The sequence below is a fragment of the Salvelinus namaycush genome, chromosome 28, assembly GCF_016432855.1.
Source record: "Salvelinus namaycush isolate Seneca chromosome 28, SaNama_1.0, whole genome shotgun sequence".
NCBI classification, from domain to species: Eukaryota; Metazoa; Chordata; class Actinopteri; order Salmoniformes; family Salmonidae; genus Salvelinus; species Salvelinus namaycush.
Window position 1 is genome coordinate 26,979,191 of NC_052334.1, and position 22,340 is coordinate 27,001,530.

The 22,340-nt window shown below is 42.1% G+C and overlaps 1 protein-coding gene across 1 annotated transcript; it reads right to left on the minus strand.

The window, feature by feature from the left end:
* Positions 1 to 5,854: 5,854 nt before the first annotated feature.
* LOC120023493 (zinc finger protein OZF-like) lies at positions 5,855 to 14,130 on the minus strand. Its single transcript, XM_038967522.1, has 2 exons — positions 13,551 to 14,130; positions 5,855 to 7,535 (listed from the first exon to the last, which is right to left on the minus strand). Exons 1-2 carry the CDS (start codon positions 13,714 to 13,716, stop codon positions 6,535 to 6,537), a joined length of 1,167 nt encoding a protein of 388 aa, XP_038823450.1. The 5' UTR covers positions 13,717 to 14,130; the 3' UTR covers positions 5,855 to 6,534.
* Between the last annotated feature and the right edge of the window lie 8,210 nt (positions 14,131 to 22,340).

A 22,340-nucleotide genomic window follows, 5' to 3' on the forward strand; every position in this document is an offset into this window, starting at 1 on the left:
TTGTAATGCTGGTGTGTGTTGAAGCTGGCAATAAACCTGTGTTTTTACCCATCTCCTACTGAGTCATCATCTCTCTAACGGGGGACCTAGGTCAGTTGTTCCATCTACCTTTTACTAGCAACTCTATGGGTCCACCTCTTACTGTGTGGCGCTCACTTTCACAACTTTTCCACATTTGTTGTTGTCGGAGTGAGGGAAATTCTGTAAATTACGAGGACTCTATGTATTTTGAAAAGATGAGACGTCGATGATTATAATAAATACCGCTTTGATGTCATACAAGCAAGCCAAACACCCATGAGTACAAATGTGCACTTCACATTTCCATATCATAAAACTCATGTAATATACAGTGTAAACGTCTCTGATCACTATGTTTGATGTACAGTTACAAGATGACATGGCGTTATACCCTGGGTTGTCCTGAACTGAATGAGCTAGAGGTTGACCGATTAATCGGAATGGCCATTTAATTAGGGCCGATTTCAAGTTTTCATAACAATCGGAAATCGGTAATTTTGGACGCCAATTATTTTTTTTATTTTTTTACACCTTTATTTAACTAGGCAAGTCAGTTAAGAACACATTCTTATTTTCAATGACGGCCTAGGAATGGTGGGTTAACTGCTTTGTTCAGGGGCAGAACGACAGATTTTTACCTTGTCAGCTCAGGGATTCAATCTTGCAACCTTACGGTTAACTAGTCCAACGCTCTAACCACCTGCCTAACGAGGAGCCCGCCTGTTACGCGAATGCAGTAAGAAGCCAAGGTAAGTTGCTAGCTACCATTAAACTTATCTTATAAAAAACAAAATCAATCAATCATAATCACTGATTATAACTACACATGGTTGATGATATTACTAGTTTATCTAGCGTGTCTTGCGTTGCATATAATCGATGCAGTGCTCCAACGTGTACCTAACCATAAACATCAATGCCTTTATTAAAATCAATACACAGAAGTATATATTTTTAAACCTGCATATTTAGCTAAAAGAAATCCAGGTTAGCAGGCAATATTAACCAGGTGAAATTGTGTCACTTCTCTTGCGTTCATTGCACATTGCACGCAGAGTCAGGGTATATGCAACAGTTTGGGCCGCCTGTCTCATTGCGAACTAATTTGCCAGAATTTTACGTAATTATGACATAACATTGAAGGTTGTGCAATGTAACAGGAATATTTAGACTTATGGATGCCACCCGTTAGATAAAATACGGAACGGTTCCGTATTTCACTGAAAGAATAAACGTTTTGTTTTCGAGATGATAGTTTCCGGATTCGACCATATTAATGACCTAAGGCTCGTATTTCTGTGTGTTATTATATTATAATTAAGTCTATGATTTGATAGAGCAGTCTGACTGAGCGGTGGTAGGCAGCAGCAGGCTCGTAAGCATTCATTCAAACAGCACTTTCGTGCGTTCTGCCAGCAGCTCTTCGCAATGCTTCAAGCATTGCGCTGTTTATGACTTCAAGCCTATCAACTCCCGAGATTAGGCTGGTGTAACCGATGTGAAATGGCTAGCTAGTTAGCGGGGTGCGCGCTAATAGCGTTTATCAAACGTCACTCGCTCTGAGACTTGGAGTAGTTGTTCCCCTTGCTCTGCATGGGTAACGCTGCTTCGAGGGTGGCTGTTGTCGATGTGTTCCTGGTTCGAGCCCAGGTAGCGGCGAGGAGAGGGATGGAAGCTATACTGTTACACTGGCAATACTAAAGTGCCTATAAGAACATCCAATAGTCAAAGGTATATGAAATACAAATGGTATAGAGAGAAATAGTCCTATAATAACTACAACCTAAAACTTCTTACCTGGGAATATTGAAGACTCATGTTAAAAGGAACCACCAGCTTTCATATGTTCTCATGTTCTGAGCAAGGAACTTAAATGTTAGCTTTTTTACATGGCACATATTGCACTCTTACTTTCTTCTCCAACACTTTGTTTTTGCATTATTTAAACCAAATTGAACAGGTGTCATTATTTATTTGAGGCTAAATTGATTTTATTGATGTATTATATTAAGTTAAAATAAAAGTGTTCATTCAGTATTGTTGTAATTGTCATTAATACAAATACATTTATTTATTATTATTATTATTATTTTTATGTTTTTTAATCGGCCGATTAATCGGCATTGGCTATTTTTTGTCGTCCAATAATCGGTATCGGCGTTGAAAAATCATAGTCGGTCGACCTCTAGAATGAGCCCATTTGTTGTATTGCGAAGAACGTTTGCTGTGGACCAAGCATCTGAATGCACTCATGACTCCATTCTAGCGCACCAAAATTACAATCTGCTTCTCTGAATTGCCTTGTGAAAGCCTAACACTAAGGTCATATTTTATCATTTAGATAGTTTTTAAAATCGCCAGCTTCCTTAAGCTGATTCTAGCCATCCTTTCTGGTTAGTTCTAGTCGGGCAGCTTAGTCTCCCATTTAGAGGACCCACACTTTTGTTAGTGTCTTATTGGTCTAGATCACGTCAAATTATTATTATCATATCTCCTTCAGCCTATCAGTGGCCTTGATTCCCGGGACTTCAGTTTCAGTTAGTCTATGACCCCAGCACGCTGTGTGGTCCGAAACGTGGTTTCCCCAGCCTGATGAGCACTTCCAGTTTCCCTCCTGCTGAACTTTTGCTCCTGTGGACTGAATCCCTGTATGTCTGATGTTTAGTTGTGCGTGCATCTAATCGTAAGTGCCTTGAGATTTGTGTCATTATATGGAGCTAAGTTTTGTGGCCTGTTGGGATCTGCCTAGTCCTACCTTTGTTGTCCAGCCTAGTGCTGTCCAAAGACATCTCCCTGCTCCTCCCTGGGAGCCCCATCCAGTCTCTGCTGCAGTGGCTCTGTCCACTGTCCAGGCCCTGTGAGTCCCTGCCTGGTGGAACCTGCCGGTCTCAGCCCTGGGGTTCTTGCTAGCCCCTCCAAACTGTTTCCCGCTAGTTCCAGCCTTGGGAGACCCTCCTGACGTTCCCGCAGGGGATCCTCCTGACCAAGATGTTCAGTGTCCTGTCGTAGGAGACACCTCACCTTCTGCCCTACTAGGTCCTCAGTCTATAGCCCCAGTAGGTCCAGAGTATCTTGATTTCCTGATCACCTAGTGGCTTCACAGTTTCCTATCCCAGATCTAGATCTAACATCCCCTAGCTCACAGTCTGTAGCCCAGTCAGGCCCCAAGTCACTAGCTCTGGGCACTCAGTTTCTCCTGGACCCAAGGTCCAACTCTTTCCTGCCTTTGGGTATTTTTATCCCTATCTTTCAGGTGTGCGGCGGTCTCCTCTCCTGAGATCTTCGCCTGTTGCTGTTGTGGGGATTCAGCTGATCTCAGCTCCGGTCCCAGAGTCCTCTCCTTTCACTGATGTGGTGGTCCGGCCGTCTATTGTTCTGAGATCTCCACCCATCGCTGCTGTGGAGATCCAGCCAACCCCAACTCCTGTCCCTGGGGCCTCTCCTGTTGCCAATGGGGCGGCTTTGCCATCTGCAGTCCGGAGACCCTCATCGAGCTCAGCTGCTGCGGACCTGTGGTCTCAAGTCCTGAGAGCTTCGTCGAGACCTGTGGCTGAACCTCCGCCTTCTGCCATGCTGAGACCATCATCAAGCTCTGCTGCTGCGGCCCGACCTTTTATTTATTTTTTATTTCACCTTTATTTAACCAGGTAGGCCAGTTGAGAACAAGTTCTCATTTACAACTGCGACCTGGCCAAGATAAAGCATAGCAGTGCGACAAAAACAACAACACAGAGTTACATATGGGATAAACAAACGTACAGTCAGTAGCACAATAGAAAAATTAATGTACAGTGTGTGCAAATGTAGAAGATTAGGGAGGTAAGGCAATAAATAGGCCATAGAGGCAAAACAATTACAATTTAGCATTAACACTGGAGTGATAGATGTGCAGATGATGATGTGCAAGTAGAGATACTGGGGTGTAAAAGAGCAAAAATATAAATAACAATATGAGGATGAGGTAGTTGGGTGTGCTATTTACAGATGGGCTGTGTACAGGTACAGTGATCGGTAAGCTGCTCTAACAGCTGATGCTTAAAGTTAGAGAGGGAGATATGTCTTCAGCTTCAGTGATTTTTGCAATTCGTTCCAGTCATTGGCAGCAGAGAACTGTAAGGAAAGATGGCCAAAGTAAGTGTTGGCTTTCGGGATGACCAGTGAAATATACCTGCTGGAGCGCGTGCTATTGCCTTACCACCCCTATTTTTCACTTTTATTTTTACCGTTATTTAACTAGGCAAGTCAGTTAAGAACAAATTCTTATTTTCAATGATGGCCTAGAAACAGTGGGTTAATTGCCTTGTTCATGGGCAGAACAACAGATTTTTACCTTGTCAGCTCGGGGAGTTGATCTTGCAACCTTTCGGTTACTAGTCCAACGCTCTAACCACTAGCCTACCTGCCACTAGTCATGTTGCCAATAGAACAAGCTTTCACCTGACCCAAATTGTGATTTATAAATGGACCATTTTTGAAGATTGCATACACAGCAACAGTAATTGTGTAAAGGCGTTGATTCAGCGCTGTGTTGCAAACAAAACAAATAAAGGTGTGCTTGCTCTAATTCCTCAACGGCACAGGTAAGAGAGCTCGAAAAAGCACCTTATAGCCAAATACTCTTCTTTGAGTCATTAAAGTGCATTGAAATTACTTAGGAACTGTGCACACTTTGGAAAGGTGTGTGGTCACTTGGAAACACTACTTAGACCTCTCACTATTTTTTTTGTCTTACGTTGCACCTACCCCAAATTTCCCAAGAATATTCTTATTATATTACTGGATGTATCCAGAGTTACTTTGCGAAAAGTACAGAAAATGTTAAATGCAGATAAAATCAAGTGTAATGTTTGGAATCAGTTGTGTCAGATTAACTGTTGTGTCCTCACCTTTAGTCTAATCATCATGCCTTTCACAGGTCGGAGTGTGAATTGCACATTTTGTCACAAAAAAGGGAAAAAAATAATTTGCACTACCATCTAACCCTACACATATACACCATACCCATAAAACTCACCATCCCTATCCTACTACTTTACCCTACCAGCCTGGGAGGATGGAATCCCTGCTCTTAAAACCCCTTGTAAATCTTCTGCGCTAAAATCTCTTACACCCCAACATTTCGCTGCCACTACCACATCTATTTTTTGGGGATTCATTCTCCATCAGTGCAGTACAATAACCATAGCAATAAAACACAAGAAATCCTAACGCTTACCCTCTCTGGATCTCTCTCTCTCTTCAGGTCTATTCACCCTCTCTGGGCTCCCAGTCAAATCACTCACCCTTGGGCTATCCTCTACACTCTTCCCTGCCTCAGCATAAGAAACGTTCTGCCTCACTCGAACTCTGGCAATCTCAACCCCTTCTCTCTCACAGGGCACTTCGGATCCCCAGCTGCCTGGGTACACCTACAGTTGGCACACTGCTTTCTCGATCCCAACTTTACACTCCCTCGGATTATGCCCCCCTGCACATTTATCACATTGTGGGATCTCCCTTCTAGACAATGCTGCAACATGTCTGAATCATTGGCACCTAAAGCACCCTAGCTCAGGGTGCTAAGAGCTCAGGCTGTTCTGGAGGCAAAGGGGGGTCTGAACCGGTACTAGATGGGCGTACCTAATAAACCGGCTGGTGAGTTGTAGATGTTGTTGAATTGGGACAGGAAAAACACTGTAGTACACTTAAAACAGAGTTTGCACTTATACAAACTGCACTCGTGAGGAGTCGACTGTATATCATTACATTTCAAACCAATATCATGATTGAGCTGCATTATGTCAAAACTGCATGAAAAACTCTCTTGGATTGAAGGAGATATTATCAGGAAAGTATACATTTTTATAAATCAATAACATTAGTCAGACCATTTTCTCATCACCCTGAGAGACATTCCAAAACAAACCAGAAATTCTTATTTCTAATGACGTGAAAACATCAACCGACTTTGAACAGCAGATCTGTGATATTCCCATAATACATGCACTACTGTTTGTTAATATCCTCATTATTTAAATCAAACTTTATTTACATAGAGCATTTTACAAAAGTAAATCCATCATGTATCTATTTCTCTGAAACCCAGTGCATGAATGATTGTTTCTTTTCTAAGAGTTGTCCACAACCTGCCTTTTTATACCCATCTGCTGACAGAAGATATATTTCTCCTGATTATCTTTATGTTTTCATCCTGTTTTCTTTCTTTGTGGATGTTTTTTTACGTGTCGGAAGATTATTCTTGAATCTTTTACCACAGTGATTTACCCATGTGATTTCTCTCCTGTGTGAATCAGTTTATTCTCGGTTAGGTCCACCTTCTTATTGAAGCTTTTCCCACAGCTAAATAGTTTCTCTCCTGTCTGAGTCCATATATGGTCAGTTAGGTTAGTCTTCTGAGTGAAGCTTTCCCCGCAGTCATCACAGCTAAATTATATCTCCCCTGTGTGAGTCCGTATATACATATTCAGCTTCCCCTTATGATTTACGCTTTTCCCAGTCACCACAGATAAATGATTACTCTGCTGTGTGAATCCGTATATGTGCAGTTAAGTGCTCCTTGCGTATGAAGCCTTTACCGCATTCACCACAGCTAAATGGTTTCTCTCCTGTGTGAGTCAGTATATGCCTCCTTAGGTCCCCCTTCTGATTGAAGCACTTACAGCAAAAATTACAGCTAAATGGTTTCTCTCCTGTGTGAGTCAGTATATGTCTTCTTAGGTCTCCCTTGTGATTGAAGCTTTTCCCACAGTAACCACAGCTAAATGGTTTCTCTCCTGTGTGAATCCTCATGTGCATGGACAGATTTCCTTTTTGTTTGAAGGTCTTGCCACAAAAGGGGCAGGTGCAGGGTTTCCCACTGTGACAGAGTCGGACATGGGCCTTCAGTTTACAGGTGGAAATGTACTGTTTTTTGCAGAAGTGACATTCGCTGAGTCTCTTCTTGGCGAGAGTCACATGCCTCTGCAGGTCAGCTGTGAGAGGAAACATTTTGCCACAGTCACAGCAGCGATGAGTTTTTATAGATGTGGTGCTGGGTTTGGAACAGTGTTCCTCCATTGGTGGGTTTGGATCCAATGGTTGGCTTCTGTCAAGTCCTACTGGGTTGCTGCTTAAGGCTGAGCTGTGGCTGTAGACAATGTTTTGATTATCTGTAGGGTCACAGAGCATTTCATAACCCTTTAGGTGGGTCACAGTGCCAAAAGGTTTAGGATCCACTAGTTTAGAGTCACACTCTCTGTTCTCCACTGTTTGGGACAGAGTCAAGGACCAAAGTGGGTCTTCCTGATCACGTTCCCTTTTCACACAGGAAGGAGTGAATTTGAACTCTATGATATCAGGCTCCAGCCCTTGAAGCTGCTCTTCCTCCTGACTGGTCCTGAGTTCCTCATTTCTCTCTTTAATCTGTGTGGGCTCTAGATCCTCCTGCCCCAGACTGTGGCTCCACTCCTGCTCACAGTGCTGCTGCTCAGAGGGAACCTCCTCTTCAGAGACAGCGAGAGAGAGCTGCAGGGAGTCTGGAGGGAAGGAGAGGAGGAGCAGAGGTTATCTATATACCACAAAATTAATATAGAACACTTGAATCATAAAGGTGAATTATAGACTTCTATGATCTATACAGCCTTTAGATGTGCCCGAGTGCAGATAGCTAGGCTCAGCTTCTAGACCGAGATTGTATCTAGCAGTAGGCTATAACACGGCCAACCGTGCAACTTATTTAACAACCTGTGCCTGTGCCGGTTTGGCGACGCTTTTAAGAGGGTATATCTGTCGTCGGTGGACGGTTCTGATAAGGAATGGGTCTTTTGCATCACAGAGTGGGTCACAGGAAATAATTAAATCCATATATTAGATGCTACAATCCCCGTACAAATCAAAACCAAACATGGATCGTATGTTGTTATCGCTTTGCACACACACACCTGTCTGTTTCACACCTGTCTGTCCTAGCTAATCAGCCTCGCAATACAGGCATCATGTTGCTGCAGTCAGGAAGTAGACCGAAGCATGTGCGAGCAAACATTGACATCCATGTTTGGTTTTGAATTGGAGGGGGAGTGGTAACAATTAGATTTAATTATTTCCTGGGCACCATTTGGTGATGCAAACTATGTATTATAAATCAGTCATTTTGACCCAGAATAATATTTCACAGTCCAAAAGGTGGTTTATTAAATTCTTCCAATTTATCATGACTTTGTCAATCAACTTGATGGTTGCTGATAATGGGCCTCTGTACGCCAATGTAGATATTCCATTAAAAATCAGCTGTTGCCAGCTACAATAGTCATTTACAACATTAACAATGTCTACACTGTATTTCTGATCAATTTGATGTTATTTTAAAATGGACCAAAAAAAGTGCTTTTCTTTCAAAAACATGGACATTTCTAAGTGACCCCAAACTTTTGAACAGTACTGTATGCGTGTGTATATTTACAGTACCAGTCAACATTTTGTACACACCTACTCAAGGGTCTTTGTTTATTTTTACAATTTTCTACATTGTAGAATAATAGTGAAGACATCAAAACTATGAAAACACACATATGGAATCATGTAGTAACCCCCAAAAAATTGTTAAACAAATCAAAATATATTTTCTATTTTATAAGTAGCCACCCTTTGCCTTGATGACAGCTTTGCACTCTCTTGGCATTCTCTCAACCAGCTTCATGAGGTAGTCACCTGGAATGCATTTCAATTAACATGTGTGCCTTGATAAAAGTTAAATAGTGGGATTTCTTTCCTTCTTAATGCGTTTGAGCCAATCAGTTGTGTTGTGACCAGGCAGGGCTGGTATACAGAAGATTGCCCTATTTGGTAAAAGACCCTGTTTATATTATGGCAAGAACAGCGGAATTAAGCAAAGAGAATCGACAGTCCTTTGATCTGATGAGTACAAATTTGAGATTTTTGGTTCCAACCGCCGTATCTTTGTGAGACGCAGAGTAGGTGAATGGATGATCTCCACATGTGTGGTTCCCACCGTGAAGCATGGAGGAGGTGTGATGGTTCTTTGCTGGTGACACTGTCTGATTTATTTAGAATTCAAGGCACACTTAACCAGCATGGCTACCACAGCATTTTGCAGCGATACGCCATTCCATCTGGTTTGCACTTAGTGGGACTATAATTTGTTTTTCAACATGACAATGACCCAAAACACACCTCCAGGCTGTGTAAGGGCTATTTGACCAAGAAGGAGAGTGATGGAGTGGTGCATCAGATGACCTGGCCTCCACAATCACCTGACCTCAACCCAATTGAGATGGTTTGGGATGAATTGGACCGCAGAGTGCAGGAAAAGCAGCCAACAAGTGCTCAGCATATGTGGGAACTCCTTCAAGACTGTTGGAAAAGCATTCCTCATGAAACTGGTTGAGAAAATGTCAAGAGTGTGCACAGCTGTCATCAAGGCAAAGGGTGGCTACTTTGAAGAATCTCAAATAAAAAATACACTTTTTTGGTTACTACATGATTCCATGTGTGTTATTTCACCGTTTTGATGTCATCAAATGTATTTATTTATTTATATAGCCCTTCTTACATCCGCTGATATATCAAAGTGCTGTGCAGAAACCCAGCCTAAAACCCCAAACAGCAAGCAATGCAGGTGTAGAAGCACGGTGGCTCTTCACTATTATCCTACAATGTAGAAAATAGTTAAAATAAAAACCCTGGAATGAGTAGGTGTCCACACTTATATATACACAGAGTTTCTTCAGAAAGTATTCACACCCCTTGACTTTATCCACATTTTGTTGTGTTACAGCCAGAATTTAAAATGTATGAAATTGAGATTGTCACTGGCCTACACCTGAGTTAAATGCAGCCTAGAGTTTAAGAGCTACCATAGCAGCTACAGCTAATAGATGAATCACTTTTTGTAAATAAAATGAAGTATAACTTTAAATGGCAATTGTTTACAACAAATATTTATATTTATTTCAACATTGTGAAAACTAGATGATACTTTAATCAAATAATGGTAAATCAGCTTTTTAGTACTAAATGTGGATTGTAGCTGCTTTAGCATTTTAGCAACTACTTAGCATGTTAGCTAACCCTTCCCCTAACCTAACTCCTAACCTAACTCCTAACCTTAACCCCTAGTGCTAGCTAACGTTAGCAAAAACACATTGGATTTCATAACATACAATATCATACGTTTAGCAAATTAGCAAAATATTGTACGTTTTGCAATTTCATATTGTAGGAATTGCAATTCAGAACATATTGTACGAATAGCAATTTGTAGCATATCATAGGAATTGTAAATTGTAACATACAGCATCATACGAAATGGATGCTGGAGATCCACAACTGAATACACACCATTCGAAAGGTATACTAATTCCACAGTCTCGGATTTACATTCAGAAAAAAAGGAGGTTGGTCGCACCTTAATTGAGGAGGACGGGCTTATGGTAATGGCTGGGGCGGAATAGGTTGATTAGTTGGCCATAAAGGAAACATTTATCTTTTCGTTTTACAGAATATGCTAAAATTAGTCTTATCGTCAACTTTTCTTTCAGATAATAGTAAATAGTACATGTAAGAAATAAGTTGATATTTTGCTAATGTAGCAGGCGCACAAAGCAGGTTGGCGCTTCCAGGCAGCTGCTCGAGAGTAACGTGTTACAATGTTTGAAATTCTTTTTTTTGTCGCGCTGCATACTTTTCCCTGCTCTTTTAATGGAGTAAGCATGGCTTTGACAACGATGGATTGTACAAACGTTGTGGAATACTCCACACATTTTTTACGGATTTACAAAAAACATGCATCTCCACTGGCACCGCATATCCAAGATAAACTTCAGTGCTCGGGATAATGCGCACAAGAAGCCGGGTGAGAGGGAATACAGCTGGTAAGGGCAGATTGAGGAAAATACTGACAGGTAACAAATCTAAAATATATCAACAACACAATCACTCACTTGAATGCAGAGTTCTAAATGTATTATGCAATGTCGCAAATATGTCCAAAAATGCCCCAGAGACTCCGAATGTGGTTGTTTGTAATTCAAGATCATTGATAAACAAAGTGGATGAATTTGAACTGCTTCTTCAATCAGTAAATGCAGACATTGGATGTGTCACTGAAACTTGGGCCCACGAAAATATCATAGATGAATCTCTTTTCATACAAGACTATCAGCTGTTCAGAAATGACAGGTCCAGAGAGGGGATGAGAGGACGGGGCGTGGCTATGTATGTGAATCACAGTATGCAGGCAAAGAGAAGAACTGACCTAGAGAAATAGGAATTTGAGTGTATGTGGCTTCAACTCCGTCCTAAACGAGTCTGCAGCTCAGTTTCAACTCTGAAAGTGGTAGTACTCTACCATCCACCATGGGCAAATGAGAAAATCCACAGTGTTCTGCTGAAGTGTTATCTCATAAACACTGTCGATGTGATCAGGATGTCTTCTCCCCAAATGGGTCTCATCCTGTGTGGAGACTTTAATCACCTGCCTATCAAGATGCTGACAAACTCCCATCCAGACATGAAACAAATGGTCAAAGACAAGACCAGAGGGGACACCATCCTAGATCTGATCCTTACAAATATGAAGAATCACTGCAACACCCCCACTGTACTTGCTCCTCTCGGATCCAGTGATCACAAATGTCTGCTGTTCTCCCCAAACACAACATCAGGAGGGAGAAGCGAGGTGCAGCGGGAAAAAAGGATGTCTGGTAACACAGAACAGACAGGAGGCCTTGGCACGATGTATGGCCAGTACTGACTGGTCTGCCATATATGAGGTGGAGAGCATCGATGCAAAGGTGGAGATGTTCAACTCCTGCATTCAAACTGCACTTGATGTATGCATGCCAATAAGAAACACTGGACAAGCCCTGGATGACTGAACGAATAAAGGCTGCCATCAGGAAAAGACACATTTTCAAAAGATGGGGAAAAACAATGAAATTGAGAAAATACAGAAACACAGCACAAATGCTTATCAAGGAAGCAAAGACAAACTACTACAAAATTGAAATACAGGACATAAATAAGTAAAACCCTAAGGAATGATGGGACTTCATTAACAAAGGACTGGGATGAAAAACAACAGCAGGAGGGAGAATACAGGTCGGGGGAATTGAAGACGACGGCGTGGCTGATGTTTTTAATGTTTTTTTTTTTTGCTAAGGCATGGACAAGCACCACACCTCTTGGCATTATCCCCCTGTCCATGCCTACAAGGCAGGTTGCGCTGTGCAGCATTGGCCAGATTGAGAAAGCTCTGACCAGACTCAGCCCACATAAAGCGTGTGGTCCTGATGGCATTCCAGCCTGGCTACTAAAAGAGCAGAAAATCTAGCCCCTGTCATCACACACATAGTTAACACCTCCTATTGGCAGGGGACTATTCCTGCTGCCTGGAAGATTGCCAATGTATGTCCCATATCTAAAGTGTCAAACCCATGTACAATGAGTGACTGGAGGCTCATCTCTCTAACTTCATGCCTTGGAAAACTCTAGGAGAGACTCATCATAAAAAAACAACTAATGCCAACAGTTTTATAGGAGTGCATGAATCAGTATGCCTACCTATCAAGTCTAGCACTACTACCGCCCTTGTGAAAGCCACACACTCCTGGCTGACAGCTACAGACTCCAGAAAACCAACAATGGTGAGGATGTAACTTGCTGACATGTCCAAAGCCTTTGATCAAGATGATCACGCAAAGCTCCTGTGTCCAAGGTTACTATCCTGGCTCCACATCTACACCACCGGAAGAAGGCAAAGGGTGGTGGCCTGCTGAATGACCTGCTCCCTCCAAAAGGTAACTCCGCCACCAGGCTCCTGAGAAACAGCCACGAACTGTCCTGTATAACTGTCCTGTATAACTGCCCTGTATAACTGCCCTGTATAACTGCCCTGTATAACTGCCCGTACGAACCGCCTGCGAAATGCCACTCTACCCACTGCTATCAGACTGTTTAATAACTATAGCTCTTAAATGGTTTTCCCAAAACTATGTTTTAAAAATCACATTAATATTTCAATTTCCATCATGAAAAATGTCCTGTTAATGTTTCAAGTGTTCAGTATTCTATTTGTCACGTATTATGTGTTATTGTATTTTAAATGAGTGTTTTGCAATTATTAGTAATGTAAATTCTGCATTTCTTCAGTTTTATCTGTGAGCAAGATTAAATAAACTCAAACTATGATTGTTGCTTTTTCCAATAAGTTTCTTCTTGGGGTCAAAAATATGTTGGTAACTGTTTAGGGTAGGCAACCCTGTTCCTGGAGTGCCGCAGGATTTTGTTCCAACTAGCCACCACACCTGACCAACTGAACTAATTGATCAGTTCAATGATTGCCTAAATTCAAAACGTCTGGTCTTCCAGGTCGGTTAGATCAAAAACATGAAGTGCCTACGGCACTCCAGGACCAGGGTTGCCTAGGGGTTAAAAATCTATGAACATGTTTGATTCCTGTTAGTTTAAACAGTTAATTCGGTAGAACTATAGCTAGCTATCAGTGAATCTACATAGCTAAATTACATACGAACCTTTTCTGCATAGTGTTATCTCCGGTGTAACCCGCAGAAGTCTCCGTAGCCGATCATTCTCCTCCTCGTACTCCACTACCGTTTTCTCAACTGCCCCGAAAATCTCCACAGCAGCCGCCATTAAACGCTCATTTAAAAATACACGCAACATTTGTAGTTGAGACATTTCGGTCGATTGAGAGTTCGGTAACCTATTCGTTCAGTCAGTAGTGTGTCTTTGTTTACTCCACCCAACGGTCGCGAGACTTGCGAAACAGACCAAGCCGTGGTTTGACAAGTCAATGACAGAAGGGTAAAAATGATTCCTTGGTTGAATAAAATTCTCGAAATCTAGAGGTACAACCTAGTTTCGAGTCAATGTTTTAAGCAGTTGAACATGTAATTACTTCAACCTCGTGAAAGTGACACGTTTTCATTTAGGTCAAAAACAACTTAATATCGAAGGATTGCCTTTGATTTAAAGCTTGCGCATGCGCAGTTCGGCAAGAGCGACTCGATGACGTAAATCTACGCATGACCTTAGCTTGCCATCGTCGCCAACAAATGTGATCGGGGATTTCTCTTAATGAAGACAGGCTAAAACTGGTTCTCTATGTACTGGTTTGTCTTAACAAAGTCGTCTCCAATCCTACTTCCGTGTTCTAGTCAAGGAATTTGATAACGTTCCTTTTTTCTAGTGGGTGGCGAGCCCCGAAATGTACAACAGCCCCGCCATCCGGATGGGAGGTTTACTACGCTACAAGGCAGCCTACAGACCAGTAGTAAAGGGAAACGATTACTTCATGTAGACAACCAGTGGTTATCATAAGTATAGGATGATCTGGGAGAATTAATTCTTCATCAGGAGTCGACTGTATGTCATTACTCTATACAAGATTCAAACAATATCATGAATGAGCAGCATTTGGTCAGAATGTATGAGAAATACATTTAGACACTTGTAAGGAGATACAGCAGTATCACTAGCTGGATCCTATCAACATGAAAACTTTCGGCTTTCGGACTGTAAAAAAAAAAAGAAGTCAAATCAAAGTTTATTGGTTGCTTACACAGATTTGCAGATGTTATCGCAGGTCTCTAGCTCCAACAGTGCAGAAGAGTGTTGGGCCAGTAACCGAAAGGTTTCTGGATCTAATCCCCAAGCTGACAAGGTAAAAAAAAACTGTCGTTCTGCCCCTGAGCAAGGCAGCTAACCCACTGTTCCCCGGGCGCCGAAGACATGGATGTCGATTAAGGCACACCCCCGCACCTCTCTGATTCAGAAGATGCGGAAGACACATTTCAGTTGAAGGCATTCAGTTGTACAACTGACTAGGTATCCCCCTTTCACTTTTCCAGTAATACCTAGCAATAAAAAAAATCATTACACCCATAATCCAGAAAAAATATATAAAGAAATAAAAAAATATCAGAATGAGCAATGTCAAAGCCCGGAATATAAGAATATATACAGATAATGTATAGGTGTACATATACATATAATGGTGTGTATCGACAGTATGGAAAGTATATGAATAGAAAAGGTGTGTACAGCAGTAGTTATATAGGATGATCTATGACAAGAATACAGTATATACATATAAAGTGGGTGAAATAGTATGTAAAAATTATTAAAGTGACCAGTGTCCAATGACTATGTACATAGGGCAGCAGTCTCTAAGGTAGAGTACTGGGTGGTAGCCGGCTAGAACTGACTAAGGCTAGTGGTGACTGTTTGACAGTCTGATGGCCTGGAGATAGAGGCTGTTTCTCATTCTTGGTCCCAGCTTTGATGCAACTGTATTGTCTCCACATTCTAACGGCATGAACAGGCCATGGCTCGTGTGGCTGAGGTTCTTTATGATCTTCTTCGCTTTCCTGTGACAATGGGTGCTGTAGATGTCCTGGAGGGCAGGCAATGTGCCCCCAGTGATGCGTTGGGCGTGCTCGCTCTGTTGTCCCCTGCAGCCCACGATTAGCTCCTTCGTTTTGTTGACGTTGAGGGAGAGGATATTTTCCTAGCACCACTCCGCCACGGTTCTCATCTCCTCGTTTAGCCTCTGATTGCCTTACGGAGGTCATAGCTGGTCTGTTTGTACTCGCCCATGTTCCCAGTCACCTTGCCATGGTTAAATGTGGTTTATATTTTCAGTTTTGCTCGAATGCTGCCATCTGTCCATGGGTTTTGGTTTGGATAAGTGCTAATCATCACAGTGGTAACAACATCCTCTATGCACTTCCTGATTAACCCAGTCACAGAGTCAGTGTATAATTCAATACTATTCTCAGAGGCAACCCGGAACATTTCCCAGTCCGTGTGATCAAAACAATCTTGATGCATGGATTACATGGCAGTGATGATGAAAATTATCTTGGAAAGAAAATTATCTTGGGGGGTAATGAGGTTGGCATTTGATGGTAAAGTATTCCAGATTGGGAAAACAAAAAGACTTGAGTTCCTGTACGTTACCACGATCACACCATGAGTTGTTAATCATGAAACAAACCCTTCTGCCTTTCTTTTTCCCAGATAGTTCTTTCTTCCTGTCCACGCGATTGACGGAGAACCCGCTGGCTGAATTGACAGGGACAATATATCCAGAGACAGCCATGCTTCTGTAACGGATGTGAAATGGCTAGCTAGTTAGCGGTGGTGCGCGCTAATAGCCTTTCAATCGTGACGTCACTTGCTCTCAGACCTTGAAGTAGTGGTTCCCCTTGCTCTGCAAGGGCCGCGGCCTTTGTGGAGCGATGGGTAACGATGCTTCGTGGGTGACTGTTGTCTGTGTGCAGAGGGTCCCTGGTTCGCGCCCGGGTCGGGGCGAGGGGACGGACTAAAGTTAAACAGTTACATTGATGCTGTTGACCCGGATCACTGGTTGCTGCGGAAAAGGATGAGGTCGAATGGGGGGTGAGTGTAACGGATGTGAAATGGCTAGCTAGTTAGCGGTGGTGCACGCTAATAGCCTTTCAATCGGTGACGTCACTTGCTCTGAGACCTTGAAGTAGTGGTTCCCCTTGCTCTGCAAGGGCCGCGGCCTTTGTGGAGCGATGGGTAACGATGCTTCGTGGGTGACTGTTGTTGATGTGTGCAGAGGGTCCCTGGTTCGCGAGGGGACGGACTAAAGTTATACTGTTACACTTCTGTAAAACAGAGTACGTTACATTCCCTGATTTCTCTCTGGAGGGAGAGTACAGTCAATAACACAATAGAAAAATCTATGTACAGTGTGTGCAAATGTAGGGAGGTAAGGCAATAAATGGGCCATAGAGGCGAAATAATTACAATTTAGCATTAACACTGGAGTGATAGATGTGCAGATGATGATGTGCAAGTAGAGATACTGGGGTGCAAAAGAGCAAGAGGATGAATGACAATATGGGAATGAGGTAGTTGGGTGTGCTATTTACAGATTGGCTGTGTACAGGTACAGGTACAGTAAGCTTGTCTGACAGCTGATGCTTAAAGTTAGAGAGGGAGATATAAGACTCCAGCTTTAATGATTTATGCAATTCATTCCAGTCATTGGCAGCAGAGAACTGGAAAGAAAGGCGGCCAAAGGAGGTGTTGGCTTTGGGGATGACCAGTGAAATATACCTGCTGGAGCGCGTGCTACGCGTGGGTGTTGCTATGGTGACCAGTGAGCTGAGATAAGGCGGAGCTTTATATAGCATAGACTTATAGATGACCTGGAGCCAGTGGGTTTGACGACGAATATGTAGTGAGGGCCAGACAACGAGAGCATACAAGTCGCAGTGGTGGATAGTATATGGGGCTTTGGTTACAAAACGGATGGCACTGTGATAGACTACATCCAGTTTGTTGAGTAGAGTGTTGGAGGCTATTTTGTAAATGAGTTCGTCGAGGATCAGTAGGATGGTCAGTTTTACGAGGGTATGTTTGGCAGAATGAGTGAAGGAGGCTTTGTTGCGAAATAGGAAGCCGATTCTAGATCTAATTTTGGATTGGAGATGCTTAATGTGAGCCTTGAAGGAGAGTTTACAGTCTAACCAGACACCTAGGTACTTGTAGATGTCCACAAATTCTAAGTCAGAACCACCCAGAGTAGTGATGCTAGTCAGGTGGGAGGGTGAGGGCAGCAATCGGTTGAAGAGCATGCATTTAGTTTTACTTGCATTTAAGAGCAGTTGGAGGCCACGGAAGGAGAGTTGTATGGCATTGAAGCTTGTCTGGAGGTTAGTTAACACAGTGTCCAACGAAGAGCCAGATGTATACAGAATGGTGTCGTCTGCGCAGAGGTGGATCAGAGAATCACCAGCAGCAAGAGCGACATCATTGATGTATACAGAGAAGAGAGCCGGCCCAAGAATTGTACCATGTGGCACCCCTATAGAGACTGCCAGAGGTCCGGACAACAGGCCCTCCGATTTGACACACTGGATTCTATCAGAGAAGTAGTTAGTGAACCAGGCGAGGCAATCATTTGAGAAACCAAGGCTGTTGAGTCTGCCGATAAGAATGTGGTGATTGACAGAGTGTAAAGCCTTTTCCAGGTCGATGAATACGGCTGCACAGTACTGTCTCTTATCGATGGCGGTTATGATATCGTTTAGGACCTTGAGCGTGGCTGAGGTGCACTCATGACCAGCTCTGAAACCAGATTGCATAGCTGAGAAGGTACGGTGGATTCGAAATGGTCGGTAATTTGTTTGTTAACTTGGTTTTCGAAGACCTTAGAAAGGCAGGGTAGGATAGATATAGGTCTGTAGCAGTTTGGCTCTAGAGTGTCTCCCCCTTTTAAGAGGGGGATGACCGCGGCAGCTTTCCAATCTTTGGGAATCTCAGACGATATGAAGAGAGGTTGAACAGGCTAGTAATAGGGGTTGCAACAATTTCAGCAGATAATTTTAGAAAGATTTTTAGAAAAGAGCGGGTCCAGATTGTCTAGCCCGGCTGATTTGTAGGGATCCAGATTTTGCAGCTCTTTCAGAACATCAGCTCTCTGAATTTGGGTGAAGGAGAAATGGGGAGCCTTGCGCGAGTTGCCTTGGGGGGTGCAGGGCTGTTGATCGCGGTAGGGGTAGCCAGGTGGAAAGCATGGTCAGCTGTAGAAAAATGCTTATTGAAATTCTCAATTATTATGGATTTATCGGTAGTCACTAGAGGTCGACCGATTAATCGGAATGGCCGATTAATTAGGGCCGATTTCAAGTTTTCATAACAATCCGAAATCGGTATTTTCTTGAATTTTTTTTTTTTACACCTTTATTTAACTAGGCAAGTCAGTTAAGAACACATTCTTATTTTCAATGACGTCCTAGGAACGGTGGGTTAACTGCCTCGTTCAGGGGCAGAACGACAGATTTTTACCTTGTCAGCTCAGGGGATTCAATCTTGCAACCTTACAGTTAACTAGTCCAACGCTCTAACCACCTGATTACATTGCACTCCACGAGGAGCCTGCCTGTTACGCGAATGCAGTAGAATCTAAGGTAAGTTGCTAGCTAGCATTAAACTTAACTTATAAAAAACAATCAATCAATCAATCATAATCACTAGTTAACTACACATGGTTGATGATATTACTAGTTTATCTAGCGTTTCCTGCGTTGCATATAATCGATGCAGTGCGTATCGTTGCTCCAATGTGTACCTAACCATAAACATCAATGCCTTTCTTAAAATCAATACACAGAAGTATATATTTTTAAACCTGCATATTTAGCTAAAAGAAATCCAGGTTAGCAGGCAATATTAACCAGGAAAATTGTGTCACTTCTCTTGCGTTCATTGCACGCAGAGTCAGTGTATATGAAACAGTTTGGGCCGCCTAATTTGCCGGAATTTTACGTAATTATGACATAACATTGAAGGTTGTGCAATGTAACAGGAATATTTAGACTTATGGATGCCACCCGTTAGATAAAATACGGAACGGTTCCATATTTCACTGAAAGAATAAACGTTTTGTTTTCGAGATGATAGTTTCCGGATTCGACCATATTAATGACCTAAGGCTAGTATTTCTGTGTGTTATTATGTTATAACTAAGTCTATGATTTGATAGAGCAGTCTGACTGAGCGGTGGTAGGCAGCAGCAGGCTCGTAAGCATTCATTCAAACAGCACTTTCCGGGGTTTTGCCAGAAGCTCTTCGCTGTGCTTCAAGCCTGTCAACTCCCGAGATTAGGCTGGTGTAACTGATGTGAAATGGCTAGCTAGTTAGCGGGGTGCGCGCTAATAGCGTTTCAAACGTCACTCGCTCAGAGACTTGGAGTAGTTATTCCCCTTGCTCTGCATGGGTAACGCTGCTTCGAGGGTGGCTGTTGTCGTTGTGTTCCTGGTTCGAGGCCAGGTAGGAGCGAGGAGAGGGATGGAAGCTATACTGTTACACTGGCAATACTAAAGTGCCTATAAGAACATCCAATAGTCAAAGGTTAATGAAATACAAATGGTATAGAGAGAAATAGTCCTATAATTCCTATAATAACTACAACCTAAAACTTATTACCTGGGAATATTGAAGACTCATGTTAAAAGGAACCACCAGCTTTCATATGTTCTCATGTTCTGAGCAAGGAACTTAAACGTTAGCTTTCTTACATGGCACATATTGCACTTTTACTTTCTTCTCCAACACTTTGTTTTTGCATTATTTAAATGTTTCATTATTTATTTGAGGCTACATTGATTTTATTGATGTATTATATTAAGTTAAAATAAGTGTTCATTCAGTATTGTTGTAATTGTCATTATTACAAATACATTTAAAAAATCGTCCGATTAATCGGTATCGGCTTTTTTTGGTCCTCCAATAATCGGTATCGGTATCGGCGTTGAAAAATCATAATCGGTCGACCTCTAGTAGTGACAGTGTTTCCTAGCCTCAGTGCAGTGGGCAGCTTGGAGGAGGTGCTCTTATTCTCCATGGACTTTACAGTGTCCCACTACTTTTTTGAGTTTGTGCTACAGGATGAAAATTTATGCTTGAAAAAGCTAGCCTTAGCTTTCCTAACTGCCTGTGTATATTGTTTCCTAACTTCCCTGAAAAGTTGCATATCACGGGGGCTATTCGATGCTAATGCAGAACGCCACAGGATGTTTTTGTGCTGGTCAAGGGCAGTCAGGTCTGGACAGAACAAAGGGCTATATCTGTTCCTGGTAAAAAAAAAATTGAATGGGGCATTTTTATTTAAGATTGTGAGGAAGGCACTTTTAACCTCTCTAGGGTACGTGGGACGGTAGCGTCCCACTTCGCCAACAGCCAGTGAAACTGCAGGGCGCTATTCGATGCTAATGCAGAACGCCACAGGATGTTTTTGTGCTGGTCAAGGGCAGTCAGGTCTGGACAGAACAAAGGGCTATATCTGTTCCTGGTAAAAAAAAAATTGAATGGGGCATTTTTATTTAAGATTGTGAGGAAGGCACTTTTAACCTCTCTAGGGTACGTGGGACGGTAGCGTCCCACTTCGCCAACAGCCAGTGAAACTGCAGGGCGCCAAATTCAAAACAACAGAAATCCCATAATTAAAATTCCTCAAACATACAGGTATTTTACACCATTTTAAAGATACACTTTATTGTTGTAAATCCAGCCACAGTGTCCGTTTTCAAAAAGGCTTTACGACGAAAGCAAACCAAACGATTATGTTAGGTCAGAGCCAAGTCACAGAAAAACACAGCCATTTTTCCAGCCAAAGAGAGGAGTCACAAAAAGCAGAAATAGAGATAAAATGAATCACTAACCTTTGATGATCTTCATCAGATGACACTCATAGGACTTCATGTTACACAATACATGTATGTTTTGTTCGGTAAAGTTCATATTTATATCCAAAAATCTGAGTTTACATCTGCGTGTTATGTTCAGTAGTTCCAAAACATCTGGTGATTTTGCAGAGAGCCACATCAATTTACAGAAATACTCATAATAAACATTGATAAAAGATACAACTGTTGTGCATGGAATTTTAGATCCACTTCTCCTTAATGCAACCGCTGTGTCAGATTTTTTTTTTTAAATACGGAAAAAGCACACCATGCAATAATCTGAGTACGGGGGATTCCCAGGAATCCCAGTTCCCCCATAAATGTTTGTTTTGTTCGATAAAGTTCATAATTTGTGTTTATAAGAAGTGTTTCCATAATCCTATTAGTAAAATAAAGTGGCGACAATCTGTATGCCCTGCTCACCTACATTATCTGTTTCATGTTTCAGGTAGCCGGCTTGAATTGAATGCAAGAATTGACGATTTGCCATATTCTAAAAATTGTCATGTGCCTACTTATCGCAATGGTCCGTGACGTGAAATTTGCACTCTTGTAAGCAATACTGAACAAAAATATGAACACAACATGTAAAGTGTTGGTACCATGTTTCATGAGGTGAATGAAATAAAGGATCCCAGAAATATTCCTTTTGCACAAACACAATGTCTCAAGTTTTGAGTTAGCGTGCAATTGGTATGCTGACTCCAGGAATGTCCACCAGAGCTTTTGCCAGAGAACTGACTGTTCATTTCTCTCCCATAAGCTGCCTCCAACGTCGTTTTAGAGATTTGGCATCCAACCGGCCTTACAACCACAAAATAAAAATCCACCCGTCGAACGGATAAAATGTTTGTCGATCTTTTGAACATTTCTCCTACATCTGCCGTTTTCGTTACACATGTCACAATGATTTTTTTGTTGTAACATTGCTTTTGTGGATTAAACCTGGGTCAAATTTGTATATTTATTTCAAATCCAAGATGGCAGCGAAGTAGTGTATGTCTTATAATCTTATCCCATGTAAATAGCAGGTCTTTTTCGTATATATCTTAATCTCTCTATCTACGAACTAAATATACT